The 21,129-nt window shown below is 42.9% G+C and overlaps 1 protein-coding gene across 1 annotated transcript in view; it reads left to right on the top strand.

Annotated features, from left to right (window-relative positions):
- Window positions 1–258: 258 nt before the first annotated feature.
- Window positions 259–21,129, top strand: part of NLRC4 (NLR family CARD domain containing 4) — a 49,083-nt gene continuing 28,212 nt past the window's right edge. The window contains exons 1-6 of the mRNA XM_075536073.1: window positions 259–340; window positions 490–750; window positions 1,507–3,480; window positions 11,627–11,719; window positions 14,886–15,056; window positions 17,011–17,103. Coding sequence (XP_075392188.1) covers window positions 259–340; window positions 490–750; window positions 1,507–3,480; window positions 11,627–11,719; window positions 14,886–15,056; window positions 17,011–17,103 — 2,674 coding nt within the window. The remainder of the gene's footprint in view (window positions 341–489; window positions 751–1,506; window positions 3,481–11,626; window positions 11,720–14,885; window positions 15,057–17,010; window positions 17,104–21,129) is intronic.

Below are 21,129 nucleotides of genomic sequence, written 5' to 3'. Positions count from 1 at the left end.
ACAACTTGGGGACTAAGGAGGAAAAAAAAAAGAAAATTGACAACTTAGGGCCTTTAGCTCCAGAGAGCCAATATATTTTTACTATTTACCAGCACAGTATTGAAATAGGGTCAAAGAGGGTTAGCAAGTTGACAAGGTAACACAGATGCTAGCAATTGGCAGCACCAAGGTTGTGTCATTGCCACAGCCCACACTCTTAGCCATTTGGACTTCACTTGGGACTCTTTTAGGTTGGGCACAGATCACTCACCTGACGGAATGGCTCCTTACCAAAGCATAGCCATCTTGCTTACCATGAACCCTGGGGTCAAGAGCTTTGCAGGACTTTTCCGGAAGTCAGGTAGTTTGCATCCATCACAACTCACGGTGGACCGACCCAAAGGAGGGGGGGAATCCATGATTCTAAGGCTCTGACAACAGACCCCGATACAGAACTATTACATAAAGTAAATATTCATATCTATATCTATATTCTTAACCTCTCCTCAGTGAATTTTATAAAGGAGAATAGTCAAGACCTTGTTCAACGGATGGGAATGACTGTTATAAAGCAAATTACAGATGAACTCTTTAAACTGAATGTCCTGAATTTTGAAGAAATAGACATCATTTGCTGTGAGAAGGTCGAGCAGGACGCGGCAAGAGGAATGATTCACATGATTCTGAAGAAGGGATCAGAGGCCTGCAACCTCTTTGTTAACTCTCTTGAAAAGTGTAACTATTCTCTATTTCAGGACTTAAATGGACAGAGTAAGTATACATCGACTGGGATCTTTTCTACAAATAGACTTAACCACAAGAAGCTTCATCATCCCCCGGGCAGAGCCCCTGCCTTCCTCTCTCTCCTCAGCAACGAGCAGAGGGATGGGCCTCACACTGATGAGAGCCCAGGCTCCCTCCAGGGGAACTCCCAAGGAGACCATTCGATGAGGAAGTCGGATAGGTAACTCCAGGTAGAGAATGATTTAGTGCAGTCTCACTTCATAGTCATATGAAGCCAGAAATGCATTTCTGAAGGTTAATGCCCTTGTGGTGCCCACCATGCCCCAGTCTGGTCAGGATGATGGCTGGGTGAATGGTCCGGCCACACATCCTGGGAAACAGAGCACAGCAAACGCAGAGAGAATGATGCTGCGTTTCATAAAATATTCACTTGGTTTTAATGAATACATTAGGCCAGGACACATTTGCATCAAAGATACAATTTGATCTCCTGAAAGTTACCTTTTGGGCCTGAACCTTTGGAATGTGGGCTCTTCCCATCCCCTATCAGCTGTCCTGAGATTTGGTGGCAGAAAGGACGAAACAGGAGGCATGGGGGAAGGAGTAGAGGGTGAGGGAGAAACCCAGGAGAGATGTGGGACCGTTTGGGCCAGCTCAAAGCTGGAGCAGGAAATGAAAGTCCCCAGGGGGAGAGTTCTAAGCATCACCCTCTCTCCTCCTCTTGAACTTGAGTTTTGGAGGAGACCAGTTGGAGGCCTCTTTAACGTCGTCTCTTCCTCACAGGTCTCTTTCAAACTCAGATGTCCGAAGATGACTTAGACTATCTGGCCCAGGATTTAAAGGACTTGTACCACGCCCCATCTTTTCTAAACTTCTTCCCCCTGGGTAAGGATATTGACATCATTTTTAATTTGAAACGCACGTTCACAGAACCTGTTCTGTGGAAGAAGGACCAGCACCACCGTTGCGCGGAGCAGATGAGCCTGAGTGGTCTGCTTGAAACTCTCCAGAGCCCCTGCCTCATCGAAGGGGAATCGGGCAAAGGGAAGACCACTCTGCTCCAGCGAATCGCCATGCTCTGGGCCTCTGGAAAGTGTGGGGCTTTGGCCAAGTTCAAGTTGGTCTTCTTCCTCCGCCTGAGTAGGGCCCAGGGGAGCCTCTTCGAAAGCCTGTATGAACAACTGCTGGACTTCCCTTACACCATCCGGAGGCAGACTTTCATGAGCACCCTGCTGAAGCTCCGGCAGAGGGTCCTTTTCCTCCTCGATGGCTACAACGAATTCAAGCCCCAGAACTGCCCAGAAATCGAAGCCCTGATTAAGGAAAACCACCGCTTCAAGAATATGGTCATGGTCACGGTCACCACGGAGTGCCTGAGGCACATCCGGCAGTTTGGTGCCCTGACTGTCGAGGTGGGAGACATGACCGAGGGCAGTACCCAAGCTCTCATCCAGCAAGTGCTGATCCAGGAGCTTGCTGCAGGCTTGTTGATGCAGATGAGGAAGTCAAGGAGCTTGAGGATTCTGATGAAGACCCCCCTCTTCGTGGTCATCACCTGCGCCATCCAAATGGGGGAGACTGAGTTCCACGCGAGCACCCAGACAACGCTCTTCCGCACTTTCTACGACCTCTTACTTCATAAAAACCAGCATAGATGTCGAGGCATAGCTGGCCAGGACTTGGCCCGGAGCCTCGCCCACTGTGGAGACCTTGCTCTGGAAGGCGTGTTCAGCCACAGGTTTGATTTCGAACTTGAGGACGTGTCCAGCGCCAATGAGGATGTCCTACTGACCACGGGACTCCTCTGTAAGTACACAGCTCAAAGGTTCAAACCCAAGTATACCTTTTTTCACAAATCCTTCCAGGAGTACACGGCAGGACGCAGGCTCAGCAGTTTGCTGACGTCTCAGGAGCCCAGAGAGGTGGCCAAGGGGCATGGTTACTTGCAAAGGATGGCGTCCATGTCAGACATTACATCCTTGTACAGTAACCTGCTCCTGTACACGTGTGGGTCATCTGCGGAAGCCACCAAGATCATCATGAGACACCTGGCAGCAGTCTGTCAACATGGCAGCCTCCTCGGGCTTTCCACGGCCCAACGGTCTCTCTGGAGGCAGGAATCCATACAAAATGTGAAAGACACCGCCGAGCAAGAAATCCTGAAGGCCCTGAACGTCAACGCCTTTGCCGAGTGTGGCCTCCATTTATTCCACGAGAGTATCTCCAAATCAGCCTTGAGCCAAGAATTTGAAGTCTTCTTCCAGGGTAAAAGCTTATACATTAACCCAGAGAACATTCCCGATTACTTATTTGACTTTTTTGAGCACTTGCCTAATTGTGCCAGTGCTCTGGACTTCGTTAAATTGGACTTCTATGGAAGAGCTCCTGGGTCCCAGGACAAGGATGCCGAAGAGGCCCCAGAAACCTATATTCCCAGCCGGGCTGTGTCTTTGTTCTTCAACTGGAAGCAGAAATTCAAGACTCTGGTGGTCACACTCCAAGATCTCAGCAGGTTGAACAAACAAGATGTTAAATATCTGGGGAAGATATTCAGCTCTGCCACGAGTCTCAGATTGTACATTACAAGGTGTGCTGGTGTGGCTGGAAGCCTCAGTTCCATTCTCAGGTCCTTTAAGAACATCCATTCTCTCATGGTTGACAGCAGTCCACTCACCGTAGAAGATGAGGAGCACATCACATCTGTGGAAAACCTGTCAACCTTGAGTGTTTACAACCTGCAGACTCAGCGGCGCCCAGGTATTCTCAGCATTGGTAGTGGAAAAACCCTAATGATGCCTGGTTGGGTACTATGGGAAAATTAGATGATCATGTAGGGGTGGTTACATTTTCCCAACAGTCTCTAGCAAAGTCCCGGGGTGGCACAAACATTTAAGGGCTCCACTACTTGCCATAAGGTTGGTAGACTGAAGCCAGCTGCAGGAACTAGTGGTTAACCGTGTCACTCATTTCTCATCCGGGAAGTTGTACATCCGGGAGGTTGGTAGTGAGTGCTCACTACCATTGAGTTGACGTCAACTCACAGTGACCCTATAGGACAGGATAGAGCTGCCACTGTGAGTTTTAGGGATTTAATTGTTTATAGAAGTAGAAAGCCCTGTCTTTCTCTGCCAGATATGGCTGGTGGTTTCAAACTGTTGACCTTGTAGATCACAGCCCAACTCGCAACCAGTCTACCACTAGGGCTTCTTTGTACAACAGACCCATCCCAAGTATTGGCATCTTGAAAGATTTCAGGAACAGGTCTTGTTTAAGATGAAGACATTTCAGATGCAGACAGGTGGGAGCAATCTTTCTGGATAAAAAGGAGTCTTCCCCAATTTCCAAATAGCACTCTAGGCAAGTGTCTGTCCTACCTCCACAGACGAGAATGCATGCCTTCTCAGAGCCAGGGCTGTTGGGTTGGGGGACGCTTTAGGTTGTAGGGGCCTCACTCAAATTTAGCAATCTGTCGTCAGTTTTCATTCATAAGTGATTCCTCACCCAGATCTGCTTTCATTGTTCCCCCAGAGAGGAATTTTCTATGATTTTAACTATTCTAAGAATCCAGACTATTGTGTACAGGTAATTTCAACCTCCAACTCAATGCAGGAATCCCTCTATAGGATTCTGGGAAGTTATCCAGACTTTATTAGAGTGCAAGCAGTTAACATGCTCAGCTGCTAATGAGAGGCTGATAGTTCAAATCCACCCAGAGGCATTTTGAAGAAGGGCCCAGAGATCCACATCCTGAAAAGCTTTCAGTGAAAACCGTAGGCCGCCCAGTTCTCCTCGGATACAAATGGGGTGGATGCGTGTTGGCATTGATTGGATGGCAGCGGGGTTTTGTTCCTTCTGGAAGCTTACCATCTCCTTTATATAGCTATTGTTAACTTGAGGCCGAATTTGATTATGTACTGTACAATTTTGGGTACATGGCTGGAAATATTTTTCTTAATTTTTAAAATTTATATTAATGAATGATATAGCCACATGACCCAAATTGTAAAGTTTTTATAATGAAAAATCTCCTTTCTACCCTCATCCCTTAGCCACGACTCCTCTCTCAATTGCCAGCATTTTTAAATGGACGCAGCGTGTGAAAATACAGGTTGTTAGATTTGGCGATTATGTGCCTATGCTTCTACTTGGAAATAAACCAAAGAAACTGCTCAACCCACTGTCAGCAAACGGATTCCAGCTCCAAGTGACACTCAGTGGGGTTTCCGAGGTTGTAAATCTTTACAGGAGCAGACAGCCCCGCCTTTAATTTACAGGAGCGCGTCGCCTCCTCTTTCTCCCACGCAGTTACTAGTGGGTTTAAACGGCTGAACTTGTAGTTTACAGCCCAAAGCTTACTCAACAAAGCCCTTCCAGGGCTCCTTATAGGTTCTATTCCCTAATCTTTACATAATCTCCAGTTGGGCACAGACCCAACCTGTCTTAATTCTCAAAATAACAATACTCTCTGGCTCTTACTGACATTTGAGTTTACAACTAGTTCTTACTACATTTAATAGTTAAAAGTTTATTGTTCAGTGCTGTCAGGTTGGTTCTGACGTGAAACACCTCCCAGTTCACAATTGTTCCTATTGTTTGAGCTTATTGTTGCAGCGACTGTGTCAGGCCATCTTGTAGAAGACCCTTCTTTTTGTTTGCTGCCCCTCCATGTGATCAAGCATGATGTCTTTCCCCAGAGACTGGTCTCTCCTGATAACATGTCACTAAGGAGCACTCTGGCCATACTTCTTCCAAGACAGATTGGTTCCCTTTTTTGGCAATCCATGGTCCTTTCAATATTCTTCACCAACTTCGATTCTTCAAATGTAGTGATTCTTCTTTGGTCTTACTTATTCAATGTCCACCTTTCACATGCATAGGAGGCCAAAGGCAACACCATGGCTTGGTTCAAGAGCACCTTAATCTTCAAAATAGCATCCTCAAAGTTGATTATGATGTAATTTATATTTCATAAGATTTCGCCTTTAAAATGCACAGGTCAGTGGTTTTTAGTAAACCCATGAGATAGTGCTATCATTGCCACTGTCTCATCCCAGGATCATCCCCCTAAAATCTCATGCCTATCGGCTGTCCCAACACCTCACTTCTCCCACCAGCCCCTGGGATCACTACTCTACTTTCTGTGTCTATGGAATGTCCTCATCTGCACGTTTCTTATAAATAGACCCATATAACAAGTGGTCTTTTGTTGTTAGATGCCGCTGAGTCATCTGTCCAATAGAAGGAAACACTGCCTGCTGCGGCCCCTCCTCACAATGGTCATGTTTGATCCCATGGTTGCAGTTACTGCGTCCATCCATCTCTTTGGGGGACCTTCCTCTTTGTCCCTGACCCTCTACTTTACCTGCATGATAATGTCCTTTTCTAGGGATTGGTCAGGATAATATATTCAAAGTTCACGAGACCAGCTTCCACCATCCTCACTTCTCAGTAGGATTCAGGTTGTACTTTCCAAAACAATTTGTTTGTTTTCTTGGCAGGCTATGGGGTTTTCAGTATTCTTCTCCAGCGCCACACTTCAAATGCGTCAGTTTCTCTGCTGTCCTTCTTATTCATTTTGCTCGTTAATATGTTAAAGAGGTTTTGTGCAGCAGGTTTGCCCAGTGCAATGTGCCGTTTAGTTGCTGGACTGCTGCTTCCATGGATATTGATTGTGGAGCCAAGTGAAGTGAAATCTTTCACTTAGCCTGAGATTTTTGGGGGGTTATTATTATTATTATTTTAGTTCTTATGCATTTATTTTCTTTTAATTGTTTTATTAGGGGCTCATACAACTCTTGTCACAATCCAGCCTGAAATTTTTTACACGCATCCATACTGTAGCCCCTGGAAGGGGGTTCACCCCTGTTTTCATCACCAAATACGAGTTGAGTTGGTCCTGTACGGATATACCACATTTTGTTCAGGCGTCCGTCATCAGATGGATTTTGCTTGTTTGCTTCCAAGGGTCCTTCTCTTATACCTTTTTTAACAGATGAAGAAACTGGAACTCAGAGAGGCTAAGGGACCTTCCCAAGGTCACACCATTCGAAGTAACAAAGCAGACATGCATATAAATAGGTTGGCTCCAGAGCCTGTGTATGTTCCTTAGTACCAAGAGTGCCATCTTGTCTCTTATCTTGGTTAATGCCATAGATGCCAATTATAAGGTGAGCCCAGTAGAAAGGGGCTTTAGAAAGTTGGTGGAATAATGCTGTTATCTCTTTTTCCCATTATTTGCACCAATTTTTTGAAGTTCCATTGTATACAGTAGCATTTCTTTCCAACAAGAAAGTGTTTCCTCTTAAAAGTCTTTTTTCCTTGACAGCTTGAATATTTAAATTTTAGGGGGTGTTTAAAATAAATGTGTACTGATAATATGAACTTGATTGCACATATAAATATAAAACAATAGAATACATAACATAGTTTGGATACTTACCATTAAGCTCAATACTTCTATTCTAGAAAATATTCAATATGGATTGTGATAAGAGTTGTATGAGCCCCCAATAAAATGATTAAAACAAATAACCAAAAAAACAAAAAAGAAAATATTCAAGTGTGTTGTGGCATTTTTTGTAAGTCACACTGTTACCTTATTTTGTATTTCAATGTGATGGAAATAGGAATGATTTAAAGAACGTGAAGTGATGCCTTTTAATTGTTTAAGAGTTCTGAATTTCGGCACCAGCCTCTGCAGGGATTAGGCGGTGGGTGGAGTCGAGCGTGAATCATAGTTAGGTTTTACTTACAGTCGATGTACTTGGGTTTCTGGGTCAGATCTTCCTTTTAAACAATGAAGAGGCTCCATGGGCTGACCTCCACACATACTATCAAAATTCATATGTCGTACAGTAGACCCTTCAGCTGCACTGGCCCACTTATGGGTAGATTTTTTTTTCTTGCTGCTATTGTGGTGAGCTTAAGTGTTCTATCTGTTTACAATACCATGATGCTCATCATCTCTGAGGAACAGTGTCCTCCAGCAACTGTTCAGAAACTACTCATAAGAAATAACTAGCATCTCATGGGTTTATTTTATGTTATTTTTTTAATTAAAAGATCATTTTTGGGGGCTCTTACAGCTCTTATAACAATCCATACATCAATTATAGCAAGCATGTTTGTACATATGTTGTCATCATTATTTTCTAGACATTTACTTACCTTTCTAAAAAAAATTAATTTATTTTAAAAATAATTTTATTAGGGGCTTGGACAACTCTTATCACAATCCATACATCCATCCATTGTGTCAAGCACATTTGTACATTTGTTTCCCTCATCATTCTCAAAACATTTGCTTTCTGCTTGAGCCCTTGGTATCAGCTCCTCTTCCCCTCCCACCCTTGTGACCCCTTGATAAATTATTGTTATTTTCATATCTTACACCAACTGCTGTCTCCCTTTCCTCATGGTTTCTGTTGTTCATCCTCCTGCAAAGAGTGTGTGTGTGGTTATGTGTCAATCATTGGGATTGGTTCCCCTTTCTTCCCTCCTCTCCCCACCTTCCCCCTCCCCTTCTGGCATCGCTACTTTCATTCCTGTTCCTGGATTCAGTGTGTTGCGAGCTCTTACCCTTTTCTGTACCTGTGCACATGCTCCACTCTAGCCCACAGTGAAAGGCAGTGCTGGGGTCATGATAGTGGGGCATGAGAAAGCCTCAAGGAATCAGAGGAATATGGCATGGTTTGTCAGTGCTTTCCTGTGTCTTAGTTGACTCATCTCACCCTTGGGACACTTCTGCTCCAACCCCCCTTGCTCTCAACAATGTTTTTTGTTTGTTTGTTTTGGGTCTTCTGATGCCTATTACCCGGTCCCAGAGACACCTCATGATTACACAGGCTGGTGCAATCAAGTGGACTTGCTGTTTCTCAGCTAGATGGCCATTTGTTTAACTTCAAGCCTTTAAGACCCCAGAAACTATATCTTTTGATAGCAGAGCACCATCAGCTTTCTTTATCACATTTGCTTATGCACCCATTTTGTCTTCAGCGATTGTGCCAGGATGGTGAGCATCACAGAATGCCAGTTGGTTAGAACAAAGTGTTCTTACATTGAGAGAAAGAATCTCATGGGGTTTTAAGAGGATACTCTCAACATTTAAGTTCACAACAATAGTCATTGAGTTGATTCCCACTCAAAGCAACCCTATAGGATAGAGTAGAACTGCTGCATAGGGGTTTTCAGAGACTAGATCTTCACAGGAACAGACAGCCTCATCTTTCTCCCTCAGAGCTACTGGTGGGTTTGAACCTCACAACCTTCTGGTTAGCTTACCTCACTGTACCACCAGGGCTTCTTGCAGAAATAAACCAAACTCCCTGCCACCAAATAAATTACAACCCACATAAATATGATTGGGTAGAACTGCCCATGTGGGTTTCTGAGATGGTTTTACAGGAATAGAAAGCCTAATCATTCTCTAACAGAGTAGCTGATGGTTTTAAATTGTTGACTTTGCAGTTAGCAGCCCAATGCATGACCACTATGCCACCATAGCCGTAAGGGAAACATCGGCCTAAAAGTTCAACTGTGCTGATGCACTATGCTGTTCAGGGATCAGCTGTCATTCTACATCCTAAAGGCCAATTTGAGAATGAGATGACAGATGCCATTCAGAGCATGCAGGGGCTCTTTGCAAAAAACAGATTTCGGTTAAACAGATGACCAAACTGGAGAAGGCAATCCGCAGGTGAGGATAGTCAGACAGATAAGAGTCAACTCCTACTTGCTCTATAAGGTTATGCAAACTTGCCCTCGCTTTGAAAAGACTGAACCAACTCTCAAACACAAACAAACTCAAACTCACTGCCAATGACTCTTAGTAACTTTATAGGATAAGTAGAACTGCCCTTGTGGGGTCTGAGCTTGTAACTCTTCAGCAGAATACACAGTGTGTCAGTCTGGATGGACTAGAGAAACAAATCCAGGGAGACACTCATATGTGACTAAGAAAGAGCTTTCTATACAAGAGCAATTGAATATTGAGAAAAATTCCCAGCCCAGTCCAGATCAAGTCCATAACTCCTAAAAGATTAGCAGTTCAAAACCACCAGCCACTCTGTGGAAGAAACACGAGGCTTCCTATTTCCCTAAAGAGTTCCAGTCTCAGAAAACCCACAGGGGCAGTTCTACCCTGTTGTTGTTTTTTTAAATCATTTTATTTGGGGCTCGTATAACTCTTATCACAATCCATCCATCTATCCATTGTGTCAAGCACATTTGTACATTTGTTGCCATCATCATTCTCAAAACATTTGCTTCCTTCTTGAGCCCTTAGTATCAGCTCCTCCTTTTTCCCCTCCCTTCCCACCCCAGCTCTCTCATGAACCCTTGATAATTTATAAATTATTATTATTTTGTCATATCTTACCCTGTCTCATAGAGTCCTATTAGTCAGAATCCACTCCATGGCGTGAGTTGTATTTATGATATGTCTTCTCTCTATTTTGTGAGTTTTACTAGGAACATATCAATTGTATTGCTCTTTAAAAGTCAACTTTTCATTTCGTTAATTTTTCTTTATTGTTTTGTTGTTGTTGTTGCTTTCAGTTGTATTGACTTTGCCTTTATCTTTAGTATTGTCTTTCCTTGGGCTTATTTTGTTTTTTCCCTCCAGTGTTTTAAGAAGGAAACTTAGATTATTGATTCCAAATATTTTATCTGTTCTAAGGTAAGTCCTCATGCTATCAATCTCCCTCCAAGCACTGTTAAAGTTGCACCCCTTAGATGTGGATGTTTTATTTTCATCTCTTTTTCCCCGAAAAATATTTTCTCATTTCCCTTGAGACCTCCTGTTTAACTCAGGATTATTCGGATTAATTCCCAAGCGTTTGGAGACTTTTCTGTTACCATTTTGTTACTGATTCTTGTTAATTTTATTGTATTCTAAGAACACGTGTACAGCTAGTCAAGCTACCCATAACTGCCTCAAAATACATTTTTAAAAATCATTTTATTGGGGGCTGGTACAACTCTTATCACAAGCCATACATCCACCCATCCATTGTGTCAAGCACATTTGTACATTTGTTGCCATCATCATTCTCAAAACATTTGCTTTCTATCTGAGCCCTTGGCAATAGCTCCTTATTTTCCCCCTCCCTCCCTGCCCCCTCTCCCTCATGAACCTTTGATAATTTATGCATTATTATTATTTTGTCATGTCTTACACTGTCTGATATCCCCTTTTACCCACTTTTCTTTTGTCCATCTGCTAGGGAGTAGGTTATATGTAGATCCCTGTAATCTGTTCCCCCTTTCTACCCCACCTTCCCTCCACCCTCCTGGTATCATCACTCTCAGCACTGGTCTTGAGGGGTTTATCTGTCCTGGATTCCCTGTGTTTCCAGCTCCTATCTGTACCAGTGTTCATCCTCTGGTCTAGCCAAATTTGCATGGTAGAATTGGGATCATGATAGTGGGGGGGAGGACCCATTTAAGAACTAGAGGAAAGCTGTAGATTTCATCACTGTTACACTGCACCCTGACTGCCTCATCTCCTCCCTGTGACTCTTCTGTAAGGGGATGTCCAGTGGACTGCAGATGGGCTTCGGGTCTCCACTCCACACTCCCCCTCATTCACAATGATATGATGTTTTGTTCCTTGATGCCTCATACCTAATCTTATCAACACCTCATGATCCCACAGGCTGGTGTGCTTCTTCCATGTGTGCTTTGTTGCCCCTGAGCTAGATGGCTGAGGACTTCATTGCTCTGCTTCCCTTGCTGTTCTGTTGCACCCCCTTAGTGCTTTGCCTCAGTGTGGTGGGGTTCAAAATACATTTTGAGTAAACTTTCCAGCATTTCTTGCTCATGACAATAACCAACCTTTTCATTTGTAATTGACATTTACTAAGTAACAATTAAACACAGTCCAAACTTTTTTCCCTTTTGGCAGGTGGTTTGACTGACAGCTTGGGTAATTTAAAGAACATTACGAAGCTCATACTGGACAACATTAAGATGAATGAGGAAGATGCAAAAAAATTAGGTGAGATGTTTGTTTTTTGCTCATCTTTATTTTGATTATAAAATAGCCAGTTTAAGAGTCTTTTGCGGGGGAAGGGAGACTCCGGATAGGGCAAGATATGACAAAATAACGATGTATAAATTACCAAGGGCATATGAGGGAGGGGGGATGGGGGGGGAGGGGGAAAAAAAGAGGACCTGATGCAAGGGGCTTAAGTGGAGAGCAAATGCCTTGAGAATGATTGGGGCAGGGAATGTATGGATGTGCTTTATACAATTGTATGTATATGTATGGATTGTAGTAAGAGTTGTATGAGTCCCTAATAAAATGTAAAAGAAGAAAAGAGAAAAAAAATGATTAGGGCAAAGACTGTACAGATGTGCTTTATACAATTGATGTATGTATATGTATGAACTGTGAAAAGAATTGTATCAGCCCCAATAAATTGTTAAAATAAATAAATAAATAATTTTTAAAAAAAAAGAAAGCAAAAAAAAAAAAAGAGTCTTTTGCAGTGCCTGTGTGGGCACATGGCAAGGGTGTTTTAGGTCCTTGTTGTAAGGTAGTCAAGAGGCACCAGAGACCAAATCAGTCAAATTAGAGCAAACAGGCTTTATTGGGGAGAAAAATCCAGCCTGGGTGAAGTCCCACAGTCCACAGTGTCTGGGCCAGGGGAGTTGTGCCCCAGGCTACAGGGGTGGTGCTTATATGGCCAGAGAACATGTGACTTAGCTGTTTTGAGTCCATATAAAGTAAAGTAGTCAGGGATTGGGAGATACAGGTATGTCTGGGTTTCTGCAATGTAAGGTGTCTTCCTGGTTCCGGGTGTATTCGTGCTGTGTGCAGAGCGGCAGGCACTGAGCCAAACGGGCCATGAACAAAACGGGCCATGAGCAAAATGGGCTGTGAGTAAAAGAAAGAAAAAAAACTTGCAAAGCTGCTGACAGGTTACATAGTCAGCTCTGGTCAGCTCCATTCGGGTGGGGGAGATTCAAGGTCACTTGCTGCTAGAAGCTGGCCTGGTATTGATCCGGCCATACACTTGTCACTACATGAGCCTCCTGAGACACTTTTGCCCACTCCATTTCCACTCCTTTACCATTATTTTATGTAAATTGTAATAGGTTGTGGCATCCTTGGGGGCAGGTGTTTTTAAATTTCCATCTCCTTGACCAATTGTTCATGTTTGTATTTAAAACATAGAAACTATAAAACAGTTTATACCATGATTTCACTATTAAGTTAAACTTCCTGATTGGAGTGAGACTCAAGAAAGAATGGGGATTAAGATAGTTTGGGGGGGTGGGGGGGAGAAAGTTTGGAAACCTAGCAGAAGATAACGCTCACCACAGCAACCCAGGATCTTAAGACAGGCTGATGCTTGTTGAAGCTGTTTTGTTTCCAAGCTCCTACATTTTTTTTGTTTGTTTCTGTTATCCTTGCTTGAACCCTCAGTAAAAATACTTCTCTCTTCCCTCAGACTTGTTCTTTTTCCTTCTGCGTCTTGGCCAAAGGCAACATATCCCATAATTGAAACCTGACGAACTCCTTGGTGTTGCTGCTGTTTATAGAAGCTACAGGAGGATAATTAAAAGAATGGGGTTGTTTAGTCAACACTTCCTGCATGTCTATGAGTTTTTTCAGAATATCAAACTGGGAAGCGCCTGAGCCCATCCAGTTCAACTCATTTATTTTGCAGATTCTCCTGGGACCAAGAAAGGTTTATTAAATAAGCTGAAGTCCTACCTCTTAGGACTTGGCTCTAAACGACCTGCTCTTAGGAACCACAGGGAGCCCTGGTGCTGCAGTGGTTGAGCATTCGCAGCAACCCAAACGGTCGGCAGTTAGAAACCACCGGCAGCTCTGAGAGCGAAAGACTGGGCTTTCCACTCTGCACACAGACACACAGTCTTGGAAACCCACAGGCGGTGGCTGAGGCAGTCATGAGTCACTGATGGCAGTGAGTTTGGTTTAGTAAGGAATCAAAATCTGAGCTTGATAAATCAAGCTAATTATATGAATACTATTTGATATTAACGACAGAATTAGATATATTGTAGTTACTGTGCAAAGGTCAGACATGACTCCAGACACTTTGACAGAGTTCCTCCCCTTGAATCCTCACAGCAGTCATAAGCAGAGCCAGAATTGCTTCCAAGGCCACAATATAAAGGTTGAATAATTTGCCAAGTCTACACGATTATTAACTAGAGGGTCTAGGAACCAAACTTATTATAAATTCATGCTTCCAACCTATAAGCTATTTGTACTCCCATGACAACCAGTTAGTGACTGAGAGTCTATTATGAGTGAGGCACCAAGCTCAGCATATTATAGATAAACTGCAAGATTAATGTTTAAGACATAATATTTCTTATAGGCTAGAAGGACTTTTGGTCATTAAGCGCTCAGCTGGATTGCACCCAGTAGTTCATGGAAGAAACATCAGGTGGATCTGCTTCCATGAAATTACAGCCTGGAACTCCCTAAGGGTCCATTGTACTCTCTCACAGAGGCTTGCTATGGAGGGAGAGTTGGCTCTAAAGCACCTAACAACGATAGGCTAGCAGATCATCAACAGGAACATTTTAATAGCCCAGAGCTATGCCTGATGAATCCTAAACTCCACGTTAAAGCTTAGGGACAAGGAACACTTTACAGCATTTCCCATTGTACTACTGATCAAACATAAATCTACTGCATGGAGAGTGAGCTTCTTAATTATAACGCATTAAGCACACCCATTCCTTCAGGTCCCAGGTGGAGTTCTGTTGAGGCTAGGGGTACCACCCCCATGCCCCAAAGTCCCCATACTGTCCCTCTGGACTAGTCCCCAACCCTTTCTAAGATTGTTGAGGGAGTTGAAAGAAAGAGTATTCCCAAAAGACTTAAATCTATAAAGAGTCTGGGGAAGTGTACATCTCAATGCCCATTAAAATATTGCCCACTGGCTGTCACTTTTCACCTGCTTTGAAAGCAATCAGCATAAGTGACCTCTGTGTGGTCCTGGAAAGTGACAGTTAAAAGAACAGCCACTCCCTTTCGTTCTTTATAAACTGAGGTCACGACCAACAGGGCCTGGGAAAGTTCCCGTGCAAGTGTTCTTTGCTTTTTGTCAGCCTAGTTGTCTACCTTTAAAGCAAATTCACCTGGAACCCTTAGGCTTTTCCTTTCTCTTTGTTCGTAGCTGATGGTCTGCCGAACCTGAAGAAGTTACTCGTCCTCCGCTTGACCCACTTGTCTGACATTGGAGAGGGGATGGATTACATAGTGGAGTCTCTAGCCACCAAACCCTGTGACATTGAAGAAATCCAATTAGTCTCCTGCCGCCTGTCTGCGAATGCCCTAAAAGCCCTAGGTAACTGTCCTGCGACTCAACGGAGACAGTAGCACAGACCACGTAGCTCCTTTCTACTTTCGCCCACTTAGAGGCTAGGAATTGCTCAAAGGGCAATTTCACTTAAAGGAAAACTGGAAAAGATATGAAGTCTTCCAGGGAATATTCAGTGTGGTATTTGATGATTTTTTTTCTCCATGAGCCTTTATTTGAGTTCTAATTCTGTTACAGATGTATCGCAGCATTTCAGAACAATCAAAGATGTTCTAACTTTAAGAGAAGGTGAAAAGAAAGCATTAAGTTGGTGCTTGAGACTTGGCACACCTTCTGTCTTAGGACTGGGGTAGGTGCTACCGAGTCAGTTCCAACTGAGGACAGCCCTCCTTCCAACAGAATGAAGCACTGCCAGGCCCTGTGCCAACCTCACAATGACCGCTGTTTGAGCCCAGGGCTGCAGACACTGTGCCAATCCACCTGTTGAGAGTCTTCCTCTTTTTCCACTGACCCTTTGCCACCCATGACCCGCCACCTCCTTTTCCAGGGACTGGTGCCTCCTGATAGCATGGCCAAAATACAGGAGAGGAAGTTCCGCCATCCTCGTTGCTAAGGAACATTCTGACTGTACTTCTTCCTAATCAGATCGGCTCACTCTTCTGGTTCATTGTTGTTGCTAGGTGCCACTATTAGCACCCTAGCATAACAGAACGAAGCGCTGCCCAGTCCTGCGCCAGCCTCACAATTATTCCGATGTTTGAGTCAATTGTGGCCACTGTGTCAAGCCATCTCCTTGAGGCCTTCTGGGGTCCCACGGCATATGAGCTACCCTTTGCCAACACCATGGCTCAAAGGAATCGATTCTTCTTTGGCCTTTATTTATTGTTCAGCTTCTGCATGTATAATTAATGCCTAGTAGTCATTTGTATGAATGGATTAGTGACTGGCTGGAAAGCTGAGAGCAAGATTTCCGAACATGCTCTCAGTCCTTCCTTCTCCTATGCACGGCACAGTTGGCACGGAGCTGATGTGCACAAACACGACCATTAATGCCTTGGAGCTCCCAAAGGACGTTGAAACCAACGCTAAAGACACCCGAACCTCTGCATTTTTCTGTTTTTGAACTGGTATATTTTCATTTCAGACATGTTTTTGAAAACATGTTTTGGAGTTTGAAAAAAACAGACGACTTGGCCATTTAAAAATTAGATTGTAAAACTGATGGACGTGGGGGTGGGGGGACTTCTGGACATCTGGAAAACTTATTAAAGAAACCATTTGGATGCTAACTCAAAAACGAGGGAAAACCGTTATTGAAAAAAGCTGGACAAACACTGGGAACTGAAAACTACGAGCACATTCCTGTACTTCTGTTTGCCTCCGAGAGTCAAAAGAGCAAATACAAAAATAGTAAAGACAATCTTTAAAAGAGCGCTCAGAATGCGTTCTTTTGATTTTATTTAATTAATTAGTTCTTTTCATTTTAGAATACCAAATACAGCGGACATTTTACTCCAAGTCCACACATAACTAAAAATAATATTTGATAATATTGTAATAAGACTATATATGCATGGAAATATGTGATTTAAATTTTCAAATTAGTCCTAAAAGGGAAAAGCTCCAGTCAGGTTAAAATAAAATACCATGATAAAGAGCTAAAGTGAAAAAAGTAATTATGCAGTGCTTATTTAGAATGATGAGCCTTTTAATTAATGTTCGCATGCAAATAGTTTTCCCTACGTTTGACCTCACCATGTTTGTGAAATACTTTACCATTAGTCATAACCAGGGGGGTTAGGAGTTAAACCCATCCAAGCATAGATGGGAAAACTTATATAAGTAAAGTCAAATAAACATTATGGGTTGCTTTTTATCAGGATGGAAGACAAGAGCCCAGAGATTTCTAGAGATTTTGTGTGTGTGCAATGCTTATATAGTTCCCTAAAGGTTTTGAAGTTTGATTAAGTTTTTCTTTCAGGTCAAAATCTTCATAATTTGATGAAACTGAAAATTATTGATTTATCTGAAAATTACCTGGAAATGGATGGGAATGAAGCGCTACATGAACTGGGTAAGAAGAAAAATTTAGCCAAAATCATATACTTGAACATGAGGGGACTTCAAGAGTTCATGGAAAACTTCCATTATCTTTTCATTCCATTTTTCCATGAACTTTAAAAAAATCATTTTATTGGAGGCTCATACAACTGTTCTCACAATCCAAACATACTTCAATTGCGTCAAGCACATTTGTACATTCATTGCCCTCATCATTCTCAAAATATTTTCTCTCCATTTAAGCTCTTGGTATCAGCTCCTCATTTCCCCCTCTGCTCCCCCCTCCCTCATGAACCCTCGATAATTTATAAACTATTTAAAAGTATTTTCCTATGTGTACTGATTGCCAGAAAAGATATAGCTTGATCCCTGAGCTCTTTCTCACCCAAGATAAGCTTAAGAAAATCATTTAGTCCTTTTTTAAACTATCCTTAAGGAATACAAATCTACGTATTTGTTCATTTTGTTCTGTTGATACAAAATTCATGACAAAAGTTTATGAAATTTTTCCCTGTACAAGTTAATGACTTTAGTTACATTTTCCATGTTAGCTATCTATCCTCGCCACTACCTATTTCTTTTTTAAAAATTATTTATTTTTAAAACAATTTATTAGGGGCTCATACAACTCTTACCACAGTCCATACATATACATACATTAATTGTATAAAGCACATCCGCACATTCCCTGTCCCAATCATTCTCAAAGCATTTGCTCTCCACTTAAGCCCTTTGCATCAGGTCCTCTTTTTTTTTTTCCCCTCCCTCCCCGGCCACTACCTATTTCTACACGTTTTCCGTTACCCCAATTTAAAGCTCACTATCCTACAGCAGTAACTCTCATTTCTTCTTCCCGTCAGCCTTTGGGAATCACTAATAAACTATGAACTTACCTATTCTGGAAATGATGTCATGCAATAGTGATTCTTTCATGTCTGCCTTATTTTACTCTACATAATATTTTCAAGGTTTATCTGTGTTGTAACATCTATCATGACTTTATTTTTCTGATAATGAGTAAAATATTGCATTGTATGTGTATGCCACATTCAATTTCTCTGTTCATCTAATGACGGGCTCTTGTGTTGCTGCCAACCAGTAGCTGCTGTGTACACAATCCACAAAGCACCCTTGCTGGGTCATGTGGTAACTCGGTGTTCACCTTTCTGAAGAACGACCAAACTTTTATCCTAGTTGACTTTACATCCCCACCAGCAATGCACAGGAGTTCCAACTGCTCCACAATCTGCCGTCCTTGCTATTGCCACGTTAGTCATTCTAGTGGCAGTGCTTTTGTGGTTTTAATTTGAATATTCTTTCTTTCTTTCTTGCATATTCCTAATAATTAATGATATTGAGCATCTTTTTATGTGCTTATTGGTTATTGTCTAGTTCCGTGGAGAAGAGTCCACTGATGTCTTTTGTCCCTTTTTACATTAGATTGTTTGTCTTTTTTCTGGTAAGACATAGGAGTTGTTTACATACTGTAGATATTAAGTACTTACCGGATAGGTGGTCATCAAATATTTCCACTATTCTATAGGCTGTCTTTTCATTTACCTAATAAAGTCCTCTGATGCCCCAAAATAGTTAATTTTGCAATTTGGACAAAAGCTGTGAACAGACAGTTCATCAACAGGCGTGGAATTTCTGGACCCGTCCCTGGAGAGTGACATCATGCTCGATACAGTAGAGGGTCAGCCAAAGAGAAGACCCTTAATGAGATGACTTGATGACATAGTGGCTACAAGAGTGGGCTCAAGCACTCCGTCACCGTGAAGATGACGCAGCTCTGAGCAGTGATTCCTCTCTTACACTTTCCATAACGTTGCCATGAGTTGGAGCTGACTCAACGGCTGCGAGCAACAAGATAGTTTCTATTTTTAACTTTTGAGGCAACATCATAGTCGTTTCCACGGCACTTTTACATCTTACATCCACACGTGCGATAGGTAAGGGTTCTAATGTCTTTACATCTTCACCAGCAGCAGGATGAGACCTTTATTGACTATATTGTCCCATGCAATATTAAAGAGCTACACCTAGCAGTGAAGTTCTCGTTCATGTCACAACATGGATGAGCCATAAAGATGATGCTGAGTGAACCATGTCAGATACTGCCTGTGGTGATTATATAATTTCATGTTAGCTTGAAGATATAACCTTGGGATATATAGCTTGGGATTTAACCTGTCAATTAGGTCACAGCCTGATGGTGACTCTTTGTGGGTGTGGTCTTCTCATAAGAGGGTCCTGGGAACCTGCGCCTCTCTCTGCCTTCACCTTCCTGCTGGCTCACTCTGGTTGCTGCCAGAGCCCTGGAGATGTGTCCACTGCTATTGGATCCAGGAAATGTTGTACCCACCACTCTGTGGTTTTCCTTCATTCTGCATCATTGTTTGTGACAGCGTGAGTCTGAAGAAGGATTATGGATTAGTAATTGGACTTAGGAATTTGAATTGGACTAGGCTGGGGTGTTTTCTTTTTTAATCATTTTATTAGGGGCTCATACAACTCGTATCACAATCCATACATACATCAATTGTGTAAAGCACATTTGTACATTCATTGCCCTCATCATTCTCAAAACATTTGCTCTCCACCAAAGCCCCTGGCATAAGCTCCTCATTTTTCCCCTCCCTCCCTGCTGCCCCCTCTCTCATGAACCCTTGATAATTTATAAATTATTATTTTGTCATATCTTGCCTTGTCCAACGGCTCCCTTCACCCACTTTTCTGTTGTCTGTCCCCCAGGGAGGAAGGCACATGTAGATCCTTGTAATCTGTTCTCCCTTTCCAACCCTCTCTCCCTCTACCCTCCCAGTATCGCCACTCCCACCACTGGTCCTGAAGGGATCATCCACCCTGGATTCCGTGTGTTTCCGGTTCCTATCTGTACCAGTGTACATCCTCTGGTCTAGTCAGATTTGTAAGGTAGAATTGGGATCATGATAGTGGGGGAGGAGGAAGCATTTAGGAACTAGAGGAAAGTTGTATTTTTCATCGTTGCTACATCACACCCTGACTGGCTCGTCTCCTCCGAGACCCTTTTGTAAGGGGATGTCCAGTGGCCTACAGATGGGCTTTGGGTCTCCACTTCACACTCCCCCCGCCCCTCATTCACTATGATATGATTTTTTTGTTCTGGTGATACCTGATACCTGATCCCTTCAACACCTCGTGATCACACAGGTTGGTGTGCTTCTTCCATGTGGGTTTTGTTGCTTCTGAGCTGGATGGCCGCTTATTTACCTTTAAGCCTTTAAGACCACAGACACTATATCTTTTGATAGCCAGGCACCATCAGGTTTCTTCACCACATTTGCTTATGCACCCATTGCCTTCAGCAATCGTATCATGGAGGTGAGCACACAATGACATGATTTTTTGTTCTTTAATGCCTGATAACTGGTCCCTTTTGCACCTTGTGAGCACACAGGCTGGTGTGCTTCTCCCATGTGGGCTTTGTTGCTTCTGAGCTAGATGGCCGCTTGCTTACCTTCAAGCCTTTAAGACCCCAGATGCTATATCTTTTGGTAGCCAGGCACCATCAGCTTTCTTCACCACATTTATTTATTCACCCACTTTGTATTCAGCAGTTGTGTCAGGAAGGTGAGCATCATAGAATGCCAATTTAATAAAAGAAAGTATTCTTGCATTGAGGGAGTACTTGAGTGGAGGCCTAATGTCCTTCTGCTACCTTAATACTAAACCTATAAATATAGGTACATAGATCTATTTCCCTATCCTCATATACAAATATATTTACATATATACAGGCCTTTATTTAGACCTCTATAAATGCCCTTTGCCTCTTAGGTCTTTCCTCTGTTTCCTTTGACTTTCCTCTTGTCCCACTATCATGCTCAGTCCCCACCAGGGTTTTAGTAATTCCTCTTGGTTACATTACCCTTGATCACGGCCTACCAGGCCTCCTACACCCACCTCACCACCAAATTGGATCACTTGTTGTTCCCTTGTCCCTGGGTGTATTAACACCACTACCTTTCTCCCCATCTCCCCCCTTCCATGGCCCACT

The sequence above is a fragment of the Tenrec ecaudatus genome, chromosome 17 (genome assembly GCF_050624435.1).
Source record: "Tenrec ecaudatus isolate mTenEca1 chromosome 17, mTenEca1.hap1, whole genome shotgun sequence".
NCBI lineage: Eukaryota > Metazoa > Chordata > Mammalia > Afrosoricida > Tenrecidae > Tenrec > Tenrec ecaudatus.
Note: the sequence above shows the minus strand (reverse complement) of the source record. Positions and strands in the feature narration are given on the sequence as shown.